This window comes from Hypanus sabinus, chromosome 8 (assembly GCF_030144855.1).
Source record: "Hypanus sabinus isolate sHypSab1 chromosome 8, sHypSab1.hap1, whole genome shotgun sequence".
NCBI lineage: Eukaryota > Metazoa > Chordata > Chondrichthyes > Myliobatiformes > Dasyatidae > Hypanus > Hypanus sabinus.
Window position 1 is genome coordinate 160,915,954 of NC_082713.1, and position 21,170 is coordinate 160,937,123.

General features: G+C 39.4%; 1 protein-coding gene across 1 annotated transcript in view; it reads right to left on the reverse strand.

Annotated features, from left to right (window-relative positions):
- ppfia2 (PTPRF interacting protein alpha 2) overlaps positions 1-21,170 on the reverse strand; it is a 260,698-nt gene that overhangs the window by 14,865 nt on the left and 224,663 nt on the right. The window contains exon 26 of the mRNA XM_059978396.1: positions 5,018-5,193. Coding sequence (XP_059834379.1) covers positions 5,018-5,193 — 176 coding nt within the window. The remainder of the gene's footprint in view (positions 1-5,017; positions 5,194-21,170) is intronic.

Genomic DNA, 21,170 nt, shown 5'->3' on the forward strand with positions numbered 1-21,170 from the left:
TGACACTTAATAAATCAGCTTTGTTTATTCAATCTTTTTTAATGAAATGCGGGACTGTTGATGTATGGCGTTTCTTACACCCACTAGATGGGGGTATTCATTTTTTTCTCATGTCCATCATACATATTCCAGGATTTATTACTGTTTTATTGATTGTCAAATAATTCCTTTAGTTTGATCCTGTGAATACAAAGAAATTGCTGTTTCAGATCATGCACCGGAGCTTTTATCTTTAAATCTCCCTGTTCTTCCTCAAATAAACATATCTTGGCATTTTAATTTAACTTTGTTATCTGATAAAGATTTCTTAAAATTTCTGGAGAAACAAATTATTCTTTTTTTTTGTAGAGAATACTTTGGAAGAGACTTCTAGTCTTATTAGATGGGATGCCTTTAAGGCTTTTATTAGAGGTCAAATTATTTCCTATACTGCAAGTGTCAAGAAAAAAGCTAATAGAGAGAGAATTGAGTTAGCTAATCAGTTAAAACAATTAGATCAAAAAATATACCTTGGTTCCAGATCCTGCTTTATCTAAAAGGTGTGTTGAAATTCAAACTAAATATAACCTTTTTTTAACATATCCAATTGAAACTCAACTTTTAAAAGATAAAAGTCAATTTTATATCCACGGAGAGAAAACAGGTAAATTATTGGCTACCCACTTAAAAACCTTCATAGCTAAATGGCAAATTAAAGAAATTTGTAAAACCAATGGTGACAGGACAACTGACCATTTAGAAATAAATGATATTTTTAAAGAATTTTATTCTAAACTTCATAGTTCTGACCCTCACAAAGATAACACTGTAATAAGTATATTTTAGATCAATTAAACATTCCTACCCTTTATGTTAATAACTGAAAACAGTTGGATCAACCTGTTTCGTGTGAGGAAATTGCCAAGGCTGTACGTTCCTTACATTCGGGGAAGGCTCCGGGTCTTGATGGATTTTCTGCAGAATTTTATAAGGCTTTTTCCACACTGCTTATACCTCATTTATGTGTAGATTCTTCGGACTCCATTAAGTTGGTTAAGTTGCCCCAATCTTTTTATGAAACTTCTATTTCGCTTATTCTCAAAAAGAATAAGAACCCAACCGACTGCTCTTCATACAGACTAATTTCTTTACTTAATGTTGATACTAAAATCCTATCTAAAGTTCTGACCCGTAGAATTGAAAATATTTTACCATCTTTCATTTCTGCTGATCAGACGGGATTTATTAAAAAGCGATATTCCCGCTTTAATATTTGTCATTTATTAAACATTATTTATTCCCCTTCTAAGGAGGTATCAGAATGTGTGATTTCTTTGGACACTGTGAAGGCTTTTGATCAGGTTGAATGGAATTGTTTATTTAAAACATTAGAAAAATTTAATTTTGTGCCTGATTTTATTCAATGGACTAAATTACTGTATCTATCTCCTTCTGCCAGGGTCCTTACTAATTTTCAGTATTCCAAACCTTTTACACTTCAACATTTGTACTAGACAATGTTGTCCCTTGAGCCCTTTGCTCTTTGATTTGGCCTTAGAACCCTTAGCCACTGCTTTTTGAGAATCTAATTATATTACTAGTATTCTAAGGAGAGGGAATGTTCATAAAGTTTATGCTGATGATCTGTTGCTTTTTATTTCTAATGTCGAGACTTCACTACCTTCTGTGCTTTCTCTACTTCCTTGTTTTAGCCAGTTTTCAGGAGACAAACTGAATTTACATAAGAGTGAACTTTTTCCTTTGAATAATTTGCCATCAATTAATACTAACCTTCCTTTTAAACTGATAAAAAATTAATTTACCGATTTGGGTGTAACAATTACCAAGAATTATAAACAACTATTTAATGAAAACTTTCTTACCTTACTGAATTTTGTAAAAAGGGCACTGTCAAACTGGTCGCCTTTTTCAGTATCCTTGATTGGCCGAATCAATTCTATTAAAATGAACATTTTACCTAAATTTATATATCTTTTTCAGGCATTACTTGCTTTTATTCCTAAATCTTTTTTCGATTCTCTCGATTTTATTATATGTTCTTATATATGGAAAAACAAACATTCTTGACTAACTGAAGTTCATCTTTAAAAATCCAAGAAGAATAGAGGTTTAGCTTCACCAAATTTTAGGTTTTATTATTAGGCAGTCAATATATGAAATCTTACATTTTGGACATATTATATTAACAGTGAGGACTGTCTGATATGGGTTTCTTTAGAAGCTAACTCTTAATATATTTTCTATTATTTCTCTTCTCAGATCCTCACTCCCTTTATCTTTTAGTAAACTAACTGAAAATTTAGTAGTTAAACATACTTTGAGGATCCGGGTACAATTTAGGAAATTCTTTGGGCTAATGAGATTTTCTTTGCCTAGTCCCATTTGTTTTAACTATTTTTTTTAAACCTTCAATGACAATTCAGTTTTTAAAGAACGGGATAGATTGGGTATTAAATACTTCCAGGATTTGTTTGTTGGAGGAAATCTTCTTTCGTTTGAGCAAATGTCAGCTAAATATAGTTTACCCAAAACTCATTTTTTTTGTTATTTACAAATTAGAGACTCTCTGCATTCTCAACTATATACATATTCTATAAGTTCCGATAAGGACCTATTAGATGTAATTTTTCATTTGAAACATTTTTATAATGGTTCAATATCCAATATTTATTGTATGTTGTTAGGAATGAGAAATATTCCTATAGACAAAATTAATAATCTTTGGGAACAACATTTATAGACTTCTATTTCTGAGGACACTTGGAATGAAATTTAACACTTCATCATTATGTGCCCATCATCCTCTTTTACAATTTAATGTGGTTCATATGGCACACATGTCCAAAGATAAGCTATCTTGTTCTTATTCAGATATATCCCCTTTCTGTGATAGATGTAATAATGGAGAAGCTTCATTAATTCACATGTTTTGGACATGTCAGAGCCTTGAAATATACAGGAAGGAAGTATTCCAAACTTTCTCGGTACTTGGCAAGGTAAATTTTAAGCTTAACCCTTTGACTGCATTATTTGGTATTGTTGGAGGAAAAGACTTTATTTTGGAGACCCCTGATGTGCATATTTGGGGTTTTACTTCTCTTATAGCTAGGAGGGTGCTCTTGCTTAAATGGAAGGATGCTGTTCCACCTACTCATGCTCAATGCTTAAATTTAGAGAAGATCCGATGTTCAGTTTTTGAATCAAGCCAAGACTTTTATACATCGTGGGGACCATTTTTGAGTTATTTTCAAAACCTTTGATTTGTTGTAAAGTACAGATGATGGCTAATAATATATTTTATTATATGATAAGGGTTTTTTCCCTTTTTTCTTGCATTTCCTAACAGCTCTGACTTTGGTAGTGGGTTTAAATTTTTTTCTGTATAACAAAATTATTATATTCCAATATTGTGATTTAATTTAATTTTTCTGAATACAGGGTTTTGTGATTGTAACTGTATTTTAATACAATGTATTTAGTACAATTTTATTTTTTTCTTTTGACATAATATACAGCTTCTTGTACTCTGTATTCCTTTATGCATAAACTAATAAAAATATTGAAAGAGAAAAAATGCTGCAAGAGGCAGGCCATCTCCTGATATGCTGCCAGTGGTTCTCAACAACGTTTCACTCCACGAGTTCTATATCCTAGCAGGAAGTCCATAGAGGCTGACCTTGACACAACATTATTTGGGATTTGTCACTTGGGGTACCATGCTGGCATTTCAAGGAGCATTATGATGAAAAAGACACATAGTCATCAGAATGAAACTTCAGATTTGGCAATTTAAGGTAGCACCATTTAACCTTACAAATACATCCTGCTTTGAAAGGGGTACAGTGTAGCAGTAATTCTGATTTGCTCATAATAATCAAAGAAAGATAGTTTTGGAAATATCTGTTCTCATGATTTAGAAACAGAACATTTTGGAAATGTAATCTCTGTTTCTCTTTCAACAGATGGTGTTGTGTTGTAACTGCATGATGTGGAAGCTGGTGGACCCCATCCTAGTACCGATTGACCACATCTGCAGCAAGTGTTGTTCAAGCTCAAAGACAATAACTTTGAATCTGAGCTTCAAACACTGTGATGCATCAGGGACATTGCATTATCTGGACACTGTATTTCAGGAGGCAGTCACACCCATTAGATTAACTACTTCAAAATCAGTCTGTAGTTAGGGACCAGGGGTATGACTGCAAGTGAGGTAGGTAGGGGGATCCAAGAGACAGTGCTTGAGGAGTCTGAGCCCTTGAGCTTGTCCAGCAGGTCAGCTTCCTGCTCCCTTGTGGATGGGGGTGAGGGCTGCAGGAAGTATGTGCAATTGAACCGTGATATTGTGATTCAGAAATCATTTAAGGGAAGAGAGAAGAGAAATGTAACTAATTGAAGATAGGATTGTCAGGGGAATAGAGACACAATTATCTGTCGCAAAGATCAAGAACCATGAAGGCTTCATTGGATGTCTGGTGCTTGGGTTGTCGTGGTCCATGTGGATACCAAGAACGTAGGAAGAGCAAGGAAAGAGGTTCTGCTGAGGGAACTTGACACAGCTAGGGATTAAATGAAAATGCAGCAGTAAACAAAGGTAATAATGTCTGAATGGTTACCCGAGTCATGTGCAAGTTGGCATAGGTTTAATTAGGTCCGAGAGTTACATGCATGTCACAAAGACTGGTGTGGGAAAGTGAGTTTGAATTTCTGGGACATTGCCATTAGCATTAAGGAAGGAGGGAACTGTTCCAATGGGATGGGCTCCACCTGAACCATGTGGGACCTAGATCCTGGCTAATCACTGAACTAAGGCTGTGAATAGTGCTTTAAAATAAATAGTAGGAGAAGCGATGAACAGCTTGGGAAAGTATCAATAAAATAAAATGGAAGGAGAGTGCAGAAGACATTAGTGAAGACTGCAGAATAGAAAAAGGGCAATGCAGAAATATTTTCAATGAAGGAAAATAATAAAATTTACACAAAGACCTCAAAAAACATAATATACTTGGGCTATGTTTACCTGTGTGTTTTGCATGGGAATTTGAAGTATTAAAGCTAAACTGCTGTAGTTAAAATTTTCATCCAAGGCAAGGAGTGCTCCATGAACACCACTTTCCATGAGGTTGTTTGCATAGTCTCGAAGACCAATTGACAGTATCCACCTGATGACGCGATCGTTGCTCCATACTATCGTGTCTGGAAATGTGACGTTGTATTGTGAGCATTTTCAACATTTCAATTAAACTTAAGTCTTAACTTAAAGGATACAATTCCATTTCCAATTAAGGATATAACATGAAAGCACTTGTGAACTAATTTTCTAAATGCTTTAACATTTTCCTTAGTTTCATAATATATTCAGAAATAATGCAACAATCTTTATTAGAAAGTTAACATCTTCAAATATTCCATAAAGTTGTGTACTGGCAAAAATTACAATTCTCAGAAATAATCAAATTACACACAGAAATACAAAATAATTTTTTTTGCTGTTATAAGCTTGAAACAAAAGCTATAAATGCAAGGTATTTAATATCCCTAAACTACATAGCATACCTCACCTATAGATCTCTTATCAAACTCAAAACTTAGGCAAACTTGTTCAAGAGAAACAAAAAACTTCAGAGGCTGAATTTAGCAAGAGTAGACCCTTTCCCAGTCTAGCTCTCCCATAGTTTCCAACCAACTGGTACAGAAGGCATCAGGCAAGATTTCAGTGGCAATTAGGACTTATATGAGTACAATTCAGACCCCTCTCCCACTGCACTGACAATCTTTGCTACAGTGCAGGGCTGAAATCATATTTTTTTCTAAACTGCTAAAGTACACAAAAGCACAAATATCTCAAAACATTAAAATAAAAGAAAATCAATCAAAATCTGTCAAATGGGATTTTAAACTTCTGCTTGGTCAGGTTGGTATACATGACACTGGCTGATTCTCAAGTGTATTCATTTATCTGGAACCACAGGGCACAGCAGGCACAATCTTAGGTCAAAGAATCTTTATCAAAGAAGGGATAATTTAAAGATAAACATACTATTAGGTGTAAAGATTCTCTTTCTCTACATCTGAACCCTGTTTACCTCCACATTACAGACTCATGCCTAGCAAGCAAGAAAGGTTTCAATAAATCCATTAAATTGGTTTCAATATACTGATGATCAGCTGATGAATACGATCTCTGTTGTGGATCTCCTGTATGCAGGATATGAAAGAAAAACCTTCAGATCATCTACATAACCACACTTCCTAGGTGAAGGAGCAATTTATTCTGAGTCCTTTCAAGTTAGTATACTGTATTTCTTGCTTGAAATTGGGTGACTAAGCACATATCAGTTGACTATTTTTGTTGTCTACAGACTATGAGCTTCTAGTTGCTTGTCAGTTCCATTCTCCGTCTCATGCCAACCTTGACCATAAGACCTAGAAGCAGAATTAGACCACTGAGCACTTTGCATGTGCTCTGCCATTCCATCATGGCTGATTCCGGATCCCACTCAACCCCAAACAGCTGCCTTCTTACCATATCCTTTGATGCCCTGGCCGATCAGGAAATGATCAACTTCCACCTTAAGTATATGCACGGACATGGCCTCAACAGCAGTCTATGGCAGAGAATTCCACAGATACACTAGTCTCTGACTAAAACAAAATATTCCTTACCTTCGTTCTAAAGGGTCACCCCTCAATTTTGAGGCTGTGCCCTCTAGTTCTGGATATCCCCACCATAGGAAACATCCACTCTATCTAATCCTTTCAACATTCAGGTTTCAATAGGTAAATTTAATGTCAGAGAAGTGTATACAATATACATTCCGAAAATCCGCAAAAACAGAGAAGTGCCCCAAAGAATGAATGACCGTTAAAATGTTAGAATTCCAAAGCTCCCCCGCTCCCCCTCCCAAGCACAAGCAGCAGCAAAGCAACAACTTTAGCCCCACCAGCAGAAAATGAGATCCCTGTGCATTCATCTAAATTCCAGTGAGCACAGGCCAAAAGCTACTGAACACTGCTCCTATTTTAATCCTTTCATTCCTGGAAGCATCCACGTGAACCTCCTCTGGACTCTCTCCAATAAAAACACATCCTTTCTGAGATATGGGGCCCAAAACTGTTGATAATATTCCCTCCGCACCTCTGAACCTTCTCCCCATTTAGATAATAGCCCACACTACTGTTCCTTTTACCAAAGTACATTTTCATACATTTCCTAACACTGTATTCCATTTGCCACTCTTTTGCCCGTTCTTCTAATTTGCCTAAGTCCTGCTGCAATCACATTGCTTCCTCAGCATTACCTACCCCTCCATCTATCTTCATATCATCTGCAAACTTTGCCACAAAACCATCAATTCCATTATCTAAAACACTGATAACAATGTGAAAAGCAGTGGTCCCAATACTGACCCTGAAGAACACCACTAGTCACCAGCAGCCAAACAGAAACGGCCCCTTGCTGCCTCTTGCCAGTCAGCCGTTATTCCACTATCCAAGCCAGTATCTTTCCTGTAATGCCATCGGATTTTATCTTGTTAAACAGCCTCATGTGTGACACCGTATCAGACACCTTCTGAAAATCCAAGTAAATGATGACCATTGCTATCCTTTGTCCAGCCTCTTTGTTCCTTCCTCAAAGAATTCTAACAGGTTTATCAGGCAAGATTTCCCTTTGCAGAAACCATGCTGACTTTGACTTATTATGTCATTAGTCTCCAAGTACCTCAAAATCTCATCCTTAATAATAGACTCCAACACTTTTCCAACTAATGAGGGTAGACTAACTGGCCTATAATTCCTTTCCTTTGCCTTCCTCCCTTCTTAAACAGTGGAGTGACCCTTACAATCTTCCAATCATCTGGGATCATGGCAGAATCAAGTGATTCTTGAAAGAACATGACTAATGCATCCATTACTATCTTCTCTCAGGATTCTGGGATGTAGTCCTAGCCCATGTGACTTATCCACCTTAAGACCTTAGAGTTTGCCTCACACTTCTTTCTTCGTAATAGCAATGGCACTCACTCCAGCTTCCTGACACTTCCAGACCTCTGGCACACTGTTAGTGTCTTCCACAGTGAAGACAGTTGCAAAGCACCCATTAAGATCATCTGCCATTTCTTTGTCCTCTATTACTACCTCACCAGCATCATTTTCCAGCAGTCCAATATCAACTCTCACCTGCCTTTTACTCTTTATATAACTGAGAAAACTTTTGGTATCCCGCTTTATATTATTCTGTCTTACTATTTCATCTTTTCCTTTCTTAGAGCTTATTTAGTTGCTTTTTCATAGATTTTAAAAGCTTCCAAATCTTTCAACTTCTCACTCGCTTTAGCTATCTTATATGCTCTTTCCTTGGCTTTTATGCAGTCCTTAACTTCCTTTGTCAGCCATGGTTGCCTACCCCTGACATTTGAGACCTTCTTCCGCTGTGGGACATATCTATCCTGCACGTTATGAACTATTCCTTGAAAGTTCAGTCATCTCTGCTCTGCCCATCCCCACCAGTATCCTCCTCCAATCCACCTGGGCAAGCTCCTCTCTCATGCCTCTGTAATTCCATTTATTCCTTTGTGATACTGATACATCTGACTTATGCACCTCCCTCTCAAATTGTAGTATGAATTCAATCATGTTATAATGACTACTTCCTAAGGGTTCCTTCACATTAAGCTCCCTATTAAGATCTGGTTATTATGTAACACCCAATCTAAAATAGCCTTCCCCATGTAGGCTCAAGCACAAACTGCTCTAAGAAGCCATCTTGTAGGCATTCAACGAATTCCCTCTCTTGCAATCCGATGCCAGCCTGATTTTCCCAATCCCCTTGCGTACTGAAGTCCCCCATTACAATTGTGTCATTACACTTATTACATGCGTTTTCCAGCCCCCTTTGCAATCTTAAACCCACATCTTGGCTACTATTTGGAGGTCTATATATGATTCCCATTCTGTTTTACCTTTGCAATTTCTTAACTCCACCCACAAAGATTCAATGTCGCCTCTTTCTAATCTTAGCATCCGAAGCCGATTCCAACAAATCTCATTGCAAGTTCAAGCACCAGAACATCATATTTTCATGGATTTGTTACAATCATCCAGAGAATGCCCAGAAACTTGATTTCCTGTTTCGAGCATTCACAGTATTGCCTTTTCATAATTGCAGATTTAAGTCATAGAGTTGCACAGCGCAGAAAACACTGCATCCATGCCAACCTTTTATCTAACTACACTTAACTCATTTATTTGCACTAGGTCTGTATCCTTCTACACATTGCCTAGATGAGTATCTGTCTAAATATCAAATGCATCTGACTTCGCCACCTCCTTTGGCAGTAAATAAAACTTACCCCTCAAATTCCTTTTAAGATTCCATTTCTTGCTTTAAATTTACATATTTTGTTTTTCATACCACTATCATGAAAAAATATCTGAGTGCATGTTTGTGGTCTTCTGCTGCTGTAGACCATCCACTTCAAGGTTCAACAGAAATGCTCTTCTGCAAATCACTGTTGTAACGTATGGTTATTCAGTTATTGTTGCCTTCCTGTCAGCTTGAACCAGTCTGGTCATTCTCCTCTGACTTCTCTCTCATTAACAAGGCACTTATGCCCACAGAACTGCTGCTCACTGGATGTCTTCTGTTATTTTGCAACTTTTGCTGTAAACTCTAGAGACTATTGTGCATGATGCTCAAACCGTCCTGTCTGGCATCAACTACTTGTGGCGAGCATTTGGTCCATAATGACAGGTGAGGAAGCTGTTTCATTCAACAATGGTTTTATTGTTGTTGATAGATACAAACAGACCAGGCCCATGACCCAGACAGTAAACCTCACCCAGTCTCACACAAACGGGCGAGGTGACTATCACACACCCACAAATACACAAGCAAGAAACTGTATAACTCAAGCTAAAATGTAACAATAAATAAACTGGAGCTTCCCACCATAATCCCATAAAAGCATTTTAACACAAGAACAATAAACGGTACTGGTCATTAGAAATGCAGGGGCAGTACCCTCACACCCTCACCCAGAACGTCACATATTATTCCCTGGTCAAAGTCACTTAGATCACATTTGTTTATCATTCTGATATTTGGTCTGAACAATAGCTGAACCTCTTCACCATGTCTGCATGCTTTTATGTATTGAGTTGCTGCCAATGATTGGTTGATTAGATATTTGCATTAAAGAGAGGGTGTACAGATGTAATTAATAAAGTGGCCACTGAGTGTACTTATGCATTTCATAATTTTATGTACATTTATCATGTCACCCCTTAACTTCCTGTACTCCAGGGAAAACACAGGCAGCTTATTGAATCTTTCCCTATATCTCCAATCCAGGCAATATTTTGATGACTCTCCTCTGCATTCTTTCCAACTTCAACTATATCCTTCCTTAAGTGTACCAACCAATAATCTATGTTTGGCCTAATAATGTTTTGTAAGGTTACAACATACTACAGTTTATATTCTTTATGAAAACCAATGAAGGCAAGTGTGCAGTATGCCTTCCGTATTTATCCATGTTGTCTATTTCAAAGAACAACCTATGTTATCTTCCTCCAAGATCCTTTTATCTCTCACTACTCCATAGCACCGAGACATTATTGTGTATGTCCTATCAATATCTGACTTTCCAAACTGTTTCACCCACGCTTGTCAAGATTAAATTCCATCTGCCAATGTTCCACCCACCTTTCCATATGCTCTGCATCTTGCTGAAGCTTTAGAAAACCTCCCTTGCTATCCATAACACCACCAACATTCAGATTGCCTGAATATTTTCTAAAAGTTCAAAACAAATTTACTATCAGAATACATACGTTACCACATACAACCCTGAGATTCTTTATCGTGAAGGCATACTTAGCAAATCCATAGAACAGTAAATGTAAACAGGATCAATGAACAACAAGTTGTGCAAATGCAAATATATATAAATAGCAATAAATAATGATTATGAAATGAAAGAGCATGAAATAACAAGATAAAGAGTCCTTAAAGTGAGACCATTGGTGTGGGAACATACTAATCGTATGGTCTACAGATATATCCTAGTCAGATCCATCCCAGCAGTATGCCCTGCAATACAACACTGGCCACAGACTTCTAATAGCAAAAGGATCCATCAGTCACTGCCCTCCACTTGCCTTGCGTCCCATGTATCTGAAGTTTTTTTGGACTAGCTTACCATGTGGGATCTTTTCAGATGCTATGTTTGATTTTTATTTAAACAAGGCCTTCAGACAGGCCTGCTCTGTTATTATTTGTTCTATTACTTGTTCTCACATTGTGCTATCATTCCCTTTTGCTACTTTTTTCCCCTTTTGTTCTTTCCTCTTCATTGCTTTTAAACCCTGCTAACAATTGATTTTTTATTGTATTAATGAAAATCCATCAATCGGAAACATTGTGTTTCTCTTCTCACAAAATGCTACTCAAATGATTGGCATTTCCAACATTTTCTATTTTTATTTTAAATCTCTAGCTATTGTTTGATATTATTTTTGAAATTATTTCCTTAGTGTATCGGCTGGTGTTTACGGTTACTTTGCACAAATTAAACACAGGTATGTTGGTGCCAAAAGACATAAGAATCAATAGAAATTTGTCTGGTGCTAATTATATCTCCACAATGTTATCGTCTGCCTGGAGCAGTGGCTGCAGTGAGGTGAGGATTGTGTCAGTTGCCATTCTGGTTGAATGAGGATGCATTGGCACTTCTGGCTCCATAATGAAATATAAAATGAATCACACCTTACTTCAGGATGCATTTCTCTTTCTCAGCTCCAATCAATTTTACCAAAGAGACTTTCAACAAAGATTATACCTTAACTGAATGTTTATTTAATCCTATGTTGTCAACCTCATTCTTGTTTCAGACTTATATCTGAGTCAAAAGAAAACCATAACTATTAAGAAAGTGACCAAACAACTGTACATGCATCCATTGGGTCTATTTTTTAGCCAAGATTGAATGCCATACAAATTGATATCTAATCTGGATTTTAAAAATACATGTTTAAAACTAACTGCTATTTGTAGAATTTGCAAAATGTGAGAAATGCTGACATTGCAAATGATGACAGAGGTTTCCACAAAGGTATAACTGAAAATTGTTAGGTGTTCAGATTTCTAACTAGGAAGTCCTCCATCTGGAACTGTGGTACAGGAACCGTGGTGTACAAAGGCTGTAATAAACCTAGTCAAGAAGAAAAGCTTACAAAAGGTTTGGAGAGCTAGGTAATGTTAGAGATCTAGAAGATTATAAAGCTAACAAGAAGGAGCTTAAGAAGGGCATTAGGAGAGCCAGAAGGAGCCATGAGAATGCCTTGGTGGGCAGGATTGAGGAAAACCCCAAGACATTCTACGTGAAGAGCAAGAGGATAAGATATGAAAGAATAGGACCTATCAAGTGTTACAGTGGGAAAGTGTATATGGAACTGGAGGAAATAGCAGAGGTACTTAATGAATACTTTACTTCAGTATTCACTATGGAAAAGGATCTTGGTGATTGTAGTGATGACCTGCAAAAAACTGAAAACCTTGAGCATGTAGATATTAAGAAAGAGGATGGATGTGCTGGAGCTTTTAGAAAGCATCAAGTGGGATAAGTCGCTGGGACCAGATGAGATGTACCCCAGGCTACTGTGAGGTGAGGGAGGAGATTGCTGAGCCTCTGGCATCATCAATGGGGACAGGAGAGATTCCAGAGGATTGCAGGGTTGTGGATGTTGTTCCTTTATTCAAGAAAAGGAGTAGAGATAGCCCAGGAAATTATAGACCAGTGAGTCTTACCTCAGTGGTTGGTAAGTTGATGGAGAAGATCCTGAGAGGCAGGATTTATGAACATTTGGAGAGGTATAATATGATTAGGAATAGTCAGCACGGCTTTGTCAAGGGCAGGTCGAGCCTTAAGAGCCTGATTAAATTTTTTAAGGAAGTGACTAAACACATTGATGCAGGAAGAACAGTAGAAGTAGTGTATATGGATTTCAGCAAGACATTTGGTAAGGTACTCCATGCAAGGCTTATTGAGAAAGTAAGGAGGCATGGGATCCAAAGGAACATTGCTTTGTGGATCCAGATCTGGCTTGCCCACAGAAGGCAAAGTGTGGTTATAGACGGGTCATATTCTGCATGGAGGTCAGTGACCAGTGGTGTGCCTCAGGGAATCTGTTCTGGGACCCTTACTCTTCGTGATTTTTATAAATAACTGGATGGAGGAAGTGGAGGGATGGGTTAGGAAGTTTGCTGATGACACAAAGATTGGAGGTGTTGTGGATAGTGTGGAGGGCTGTCAGAGTTTACAGTGGGACATGGATAGGATGCAAATCAGGCTGAGAAGTAGCAGATGGAGTTCAGCCCAGATAAGTGTGTAGTGGTTCATTTTGGTAGATCAAATGTCAAGTCAAGTCAACTTTTATTGTCATTTCGACCATAACTGCTGTTACAGTGCATAGTAAAAATGAGACAATGTTTTTCAGGACCATGGTGTTACATGACACAGTACAAAAAACTAGACTGAACTACGTAATAATAAAAAAAACACAGAGAAAGCTATACTACAGACCTACACTGGACTGCATAAAGTGTACAAAAACAGTGCAGACATTACAATAAATAATAAACAGGACAGTAGGGCAAGGTGTCAGTCCAGGCTTCGGGTACTGAGGAGTCTGATAGCTTGGGGGAAGAAACTGTTCTATAGTCTGGTCGTAAGAGCCCGAATACTTCGGAGCCTTTTCCCAGACGGCAGGAAGGAGAAGAGATTGTGTGAGGGGTGCATGGGGTCCCTCATAATGCTGTTTCCTTTGCAGATGCAGCATGTAGTGTAAATGTCCGTGATGGCGGGAAGAAAGACCACGATGATCTTTTCAGCTGACCACACTATACTCTGAAGGGTCTTGCGATCTGAGATGGTGCAATTTCTGAACCAGGCAGTGATGCAATTGCTCAGGACGCTCTCAATACAACCCCTGTAGAATGTAATGAGGATGGGGGGGTGGGCGATGGATTTTCCTCAGCCTTCACAAAAAGTAGAGATACTGTTGGGCTTTCTTTGCTATGAAGCTGCTGTTGAGGGACCAGGTGAGATTTTCTGTCAGGTGAACACCAAGAAATTTGGTGCTCTTTACGATCTCTATCAAGGAGCTGTCGATGTTCAGCGGAGAGTGGTCACTCCATGCCCTCCTGAAGTCAACAACCATCTCTTTTGTTTTGTTCACATTAAGAGACAGGTTGTTGGCTCTGCACCAGTCCATTAGCCGCTGCACCTCCTCTCTGTAAGCTGACTTGACGTTCTTGCTGATGAGACCCACCACGGTGATGTCATCGGCGAACTTAATGATATGGTTCGAGCTGTGTGTTGCAGCAGTCGTGGGTCAGCAGAGTGAACAGCAGTGGACTGAGCACGCAACCCTGGGGAGCTCCCGTGCTCAGTGTGATGGTGTTGGAGATGCTGCTTCTGATCCGGACTGACTGAGGTCTCCCAGTCAGGAAGTCTAGGATCCAGTTGCAGAGGGAGGTGTTCAGGCCCAGTAGGCTCAGCTTTCCAATCAGTTTCTGAGGGATGGTTGTATTGAATGCTGAACTAAAGTCTATGAACAGCATCCGAACATTTGTGTCTTTTTTGTCCAGGTGGGTTAGGGCCAGGTGGAGGGTGGGGCAATGGCATCATCTGTTGAGCGGTTGGGACGGTACGCAAACTTCAGGGGGTCCAGTGAGGGGGGCAGCATGGTCTTGATATGCCTCATTACGAGCCTCTCAAAACACTTCATGTTGAAGGATGTAAGTGCAATGGGACTGTAGTCATTTAGGCAGGACACTGAAGACTTCTTCGGCATGGGGATGATGGTGGCAGCCCTGAAGCATGTTGGAATGGTGGCGCTGCTCAGGGATGGCAGAATATAGCATTAGTGATAAACTCTTGGCAGTGTGGGCAATCAGAGAGATCTTGGCGTCCGCGTCCATAGGATGCTCACAGCGGTTGCGCAGATTGTCTTTGTGGTTAAGAAGGCGTACGGTGTATTGGCCTTCATCAATTGTGGAATTGAATTTAGGAGCCTATATGTTGCAACTGTATAGGACCCTGGTCAGACCCCACTTGGAGCACTGTGCTCATTTCTGGTTGCCTCACTGCAGGAAGGATGGGAAGCCATAGAAAGGGTGCAGAGGAGACTTACAAGGATGTTGCCTGGATTGGGGAGCATGCCTTATGAGAATAGGTTGAGTGAACTCGGCCTTTTGTCCCTGGAGCGACGGAGGATGAGAGGTCACCTGATAGAGGTGTATAAGGTGATGAGAGGCATTGATCGTGTGGATAGTCAGAGGCTTTTTCCCAGGGCTGAAATGGTTGCCATAGGAGGACACAGGTTTAAGGTGCTGGGGGGTAGGTACTGACTGGGAGATGTCGGTGTAAGTTTTTTTACTCAGAGAGTGGTGAATGCGTGGAATGGGTTGGTGGAAACAGTGGTGGAAGCAGATATGATAGGGTCTTTTAAGAGAGTATTATAGGTACATGGAGCTTAGAAAAATAGAGGGCTATGGGTAAATCTACTAATTTCTAAGGTAGGGACATGTTTGGCACAACTTTGTGGGCTAAAGGGCCTCTATTGTGCTGTAGGTTTTCTATGTTTCTATGACAAGATTTTTAGTTAAACATAAAAACACTGCCAGTATTTAAATTCTAGCTCAAGCATAAGTAGAGCATGTTAGGTAGATGACATGGTATTAGGGGCTATTAAAAGAGACAATTAATTCCTACAGATGCCGGCTGATGTATTTTGCCTTTCCAGCATTTTGTTTTGCTTTTATTTTGTTCACAGTTCAGAGAATTTATCAAAAGGGTTAAAGAAAAACTCATTTAAATTGCTAATTACTTAGTTCAGCACAACACTGTAGGCTGAAAAATCACTTCCTGTGCTGTATGTCTATGTTGTAAAAAGTTGGACAGCACAGGAAAAAATAGGTACTATATTTATTATATAACATCATAAGACTAATATGGTGATACATTTTTTGGCTTGAGCTGAATGCCTTAACATAAAGACATTCAATTTAAAGCATAACATGTTTTAAATTGGAACTTCCTGTTTTTCTAAGTTCCATTTCAAGTTTGACGTCTGTTTCCTGCCCATCCGTCAAGCAATTAATTCTTTGAGATGCAAATCCACAGGACTGATGCTCGAAATCTAATTGTGCCCTGTTGGATGCTGAGATTAAAGAACTCTACCTCCTGCCAGAATCAGCAGTACACAGCTTGTGACTGTTTATTCCTTTGTCAAACTGAGAGGAGAAATTCAATATGATGGTCTGTCAGACTTACGATCTATTAGCCTCCCTGCCCCCAACCCTTTTCCGAGAAATCACAAATCTCTCTTCTGATTGAGTGGTTCTTATATAGAGCCCCTTTCAATGGGAAAGCCCATTATGAGGTTTTCATAGTTATTAATTGAAAAAGAACGAAAAGGATAAAAGAAGAAGGCAGGGCACTACGGAGGGGTGATAGGCAGATAAGGAGAAGAGGTAAGAGGACAGAGTGGGGAATAGAAGAGGGAAGGGGAGGAAAGAAATTATTGGAAGGAGAAATCGATGTTCATGATATCATGTTAAAAGCTACCTAGAATAAATTCTTATCCCATTCCTGGTCCAACATGTCAGTCTATAGCCTCCTCTTTTGCCATGATGAGGGCACTCTTAAGGGTGGAGGAGCAATCTTTTTCCTTTTCTCCCACAGACCAATCTCCTCTCCTATCACATTCCTTCTTCTCCAGCCTTTTGCTTTTCCCACCCACCTGGCTTCACCTATCACCTTCCAGCTAGTCGCTCTTCTTCTCTCACCACCCCACCCACCTTTTTATTCTGGCATCCTCCCCCTTGTTTTCCAGTCCCGAAGAAGGGTCTTGGCCTGAACTGTCAACTGTTTATTCATTTCCACAGTTGCTGCCTGATCTGCTGAATTCCTCCAGCATTTTGTCTGTGTTGCTCTGGATTTCCAACATCTACAGAATCTCTTGTATATATAGAGTGTGCTTCATCTACACTTAAAAAGTGTATAGTTACTTCTTAAGTATACGCTCGTGGCTCCTTTCCAGTCTGCAGTACCAGCAAGGAAAAGGGCAAAAGTTTCTACCATCTGCAGATTCCCCTCCAAGTCATATACTGTATTGTCCTGTCTTTGAGATATATCATTATTTTTTCATTGTAACTGGATTTAAATTCTGAAATTCCCAAGGGCATTGAGTCTTTACTGGAAACATTGCAGCTCACATGATTTTCCCAATGGCACTTAGGAATGGGAAAAAAAGTTGGCCTTTCCAATAATGTTCACATTCTCCAAGTAAACACCACCAAAAAAAAAATGCTGGGAAAAGAGCACAGGAGTAATGGCATTCATCAGTTTGACTTGAATCAGCTCTCATGTGAAGTTCATGCAGAAATCTCACTAATATGGCATTGCTTATCATATTAGTGTTGATTCACCAAGTGTCACCTTGATGGTCACTAGCACCAGATGATTCAAACTGAATTTGATTGAAATCATACCTGTATCACTAAAGAGGAATTTGTCCAACCATTCTTGATTAGATGGTCAGAAGCAATCATGAAAAAGATGCAAAGTAACTGACAAAGTCTTTCTTGTTTGGCTCATCTGGAAGATTAAGATACTTGGGATCCACAGTGATTGGGTTGCTTGGAATCAGAACTGGCTTGCACAGAGAGGACAGAGAGTAATGATGGAGGGGTTCCATTCTGGTTGGAGTTCTGGCACCAATGGTGTTCCATAGGATTCTAAACTGTAACTTCTGCTTTTTGTGAAATATATGGCACAAAGCTTGGTGGCATTGCCAAAGGATACAAAAAGATATGAATTAGTTATATATGGAGAAATAACAGATGGAGTTTAATATGGGAAACGTAAGGTGTTGCACTTTGGGAGATCAAGTGTAAAGGGAAAGTACACAGTTAATGGCAGGATCCTTAACAGCTTTGATGTACAGAGGGATCGTAGGGTTCAAGTCTATAGCTCTGATAATGGCTGCACAAACTGATCTGGTAGTAATCAAGATGTATGGCATTCTTGCCTTTATTATTTGAGGCATTGAGTTCAAGAGTCAGGAAGTTATGTTTTAGCTTTATAAAAATCTAGTTAGGTTATATACAGAACATTGTCAAACATAGGCAATAGATGCAGAAGCTACAGACAATCTGCTGGAGGAACCCAGCTGTTGGTATTTCAGGACAAAACCCTGATTAGAGATAAAGGTTCTAGCACTGATCCTTGCAGAACACTACTGATCAGAATAACAGCCTTCCACACTTTCCGTCTTCTATGCGCAAGCCAGTTCTGAATCCAAACATACAATTCTACTTGGATATCATGAATCTTAATCTTCTGAATCAACCTACCATGACGGACCTTGTCAAATGTTCTATTAAGGTCCATATAGGCAACGTCCACTACTTTACCCTCATTGTTCCTTTGTCATTTCCTCAAAAATCATGATCAAGTTTGGAAGGGATGACCTGCCCCGCACAAAGCCATGTTAATTGTCCCTAGCAACACACACAAAATGCTGGTGGAACGCAGCAGGCCAGGCAGCATCTATAGGAAGAAGTACAGTAGACGTTTTGGGCCGAGACCCTTTGTCAGGACGGGTCATTCCCTATAATTGTCCCTATGTAAGAAATGCATAAATCCTAAAAATAAATAAAGGTATAGGTCTATAAATCCTATACCTCTGTATCCTCTCCAGTAGCTTCTCTACCACTGATGTGAGGCTCACTGGCTCAAGGGCACAAAGTAATCAGATATACCAAGGGGGGTCTAGCTTAAGCTAATACCCAGTCTCAGTGAACTCACACTGAAACAAGCCTTATGAATTTTACAAAAGACTGCCTCTACAGAAGAGATCTGTTTCAATGAAAGTTACAGAAGTGAATACCAAGAAAGCTCATTATGTAATCCAGGGCCTCTGTAAGTTCGTGACAATTATATAGAAGATGCGGATGAAAAATTACAGGCATGACCAATCTGCATAAATGCCTACTCATTCAATTACATTTTAATTTTCATTTAAATTGAAATATAAATTTCAAGGAATATAAAAGGGGATAGCAAAAGCTTTTTTAGCAATGTGAAGAGAAAGAAGATAGTTAAGAACAATGTTGGCCCCTTGAAGAATGAATTGGGAGAAATTGTTATGGGAAACAGGGAAATGGCAACAGAATTTAATGCGTACTTTAGATCTGTCTTCACCAGGGAGGACACAAGCAATCTCCCAGATGTATGGATGGGCCAGGGACATAAGATATCAGAGGAATTGAGACAGATTGACATTAGGAAAGAAACTGTGATGAGTAGACTGGTAGGACTGAAGGCTAATAAATCCCCGGGTCCAGATGGTCTGCATCCGAGGGTTCTAAAAGAGATGGCTCAGGAAATTGCGGATGCATTGGTAACCATTTTCCAATGTTCCTTAGATTCAGGATCAGTTCCTGAAGAGTGGAGAGTTATCCCACTTTTCAAGAAGGGAGGGAAGGAGAAAACTGAGAACTATCACCCTGTTAGCCTAATGTCAGTCGTGGGGAAGATGCTTGAGTCCATTATTAAGGACGAAATAGTGGCACATCTTGATGGCAGAAATAGGATTAGGCTGAGCCAGCTTGGATTTACCAAGGGCAAATCATGCTTGACTAATCTGTTGGAGTTTTTTGAGGGTGTAACAAGGATGTTAGACGAGGGTAAGCCAGTGGATGTTGTGTACCTAGATTTTCAGAAGGCATTGGATAAGGTGCCACATAGGAGATTGGTGAGTAAAATCAGAGCTCATGGCATTGGGGGCAGGGTTTCAACATGGATAGAAAACTGGTTGGCAGATAGAAGGCAAAGGGTAGCAGTGAATGGGTATTTCTCGGACTGGCTGGAGGTGACTAGTGGGGTACCACAGGGCTCTGTATTGGGACCACAGCTCTTTACGATTTATGTCAACAATTTAGATGAGGGCATTGAAAACTATATCAGCAAGTTTGCTGACGATACTAAACTGGGTGGCAGTGTGACATGCGAAGAGGACGTTAGGAGAATACAGGGAGACTTGGATAGGCTAGGTGAGTGGGCAGATACTTGGCAGATCTCATTCAATGTGAATAAATGTGAAGTTATCCACTTTGGAAGCAGGAACAAGAGGGCAGAGTATTGTCTGAACGGTGTAGAGTTAGGTAAGGGAGAAATGAAAAGAGACCTAGGAGTCCTAGTTCACCAGTCAATGAAGGTGAATGAGCAAGTGCAACAGGCAGTGAAGAGGGCAAATGGAATGTTGGCCTTCGTTACAAGGGGAATTGAGTACAAGAGCAAGGATGTCCTTTTGCATTTGTACAGGGCCCTGGTGAGACCACACCTGGAATATTCTGTACAGTTTTGGTCTCCAGGTTTAAGGAAGGACATTCTGGCAATTGAGGAAGTGCAGCGTAGATTCACTAGGTTGATTCCTGGGATGGCAGGGCTGTCTTACGCAGAGAGATTGGAGAGATTGGGCTTGTACACGCTGGAATTGAGGAGATTGAGAGGGGATCTGATTGAAACGTTTAAGATAATTAAAGGATTTGATAGGATTGAGGCAGGAAATATGTTCCAGATGTTGGGAGAGTCCAGTACCAGAGGGCATGGATTGAGAATAAGAAGTCAGTTATTTAAAACAGAGTTGAGGAAGAGCTTCTTCTCCCAGAGAGTTGTGGAGGTGTGGAATGCACTGCCTCGGAAGACGGTGGAGGCCAATTCTCTGGATGCTTTCAAGAAGGAGCTAGATAGATATCTGATGGATAGGGGAATCAAGGGATATGGGGACAAGGCAGGGACTGGGTATTGATAGTGAATAATCAGCCATGATCTCAGAATGGCGGTGCAGACTCGAGGGGCCGAATGGTCTACTTCTGCACCTATTGTCTATTGTCTACTGTCTAAATTGACTTGCTTAGTGGATAGAAATATAGCTTTTCCTGATCCAGCTTCTAGGCATCTATTTTCAACTATATGTACAAGGATTTAACTACATGTATTTTGAAGACGATTTAAGTATTAAGAGTGATTTTCTGTCCAAGTAATTAAAATATATCCAAATATATCCAACATATTCATCCTAACATCTTAAAATTCACG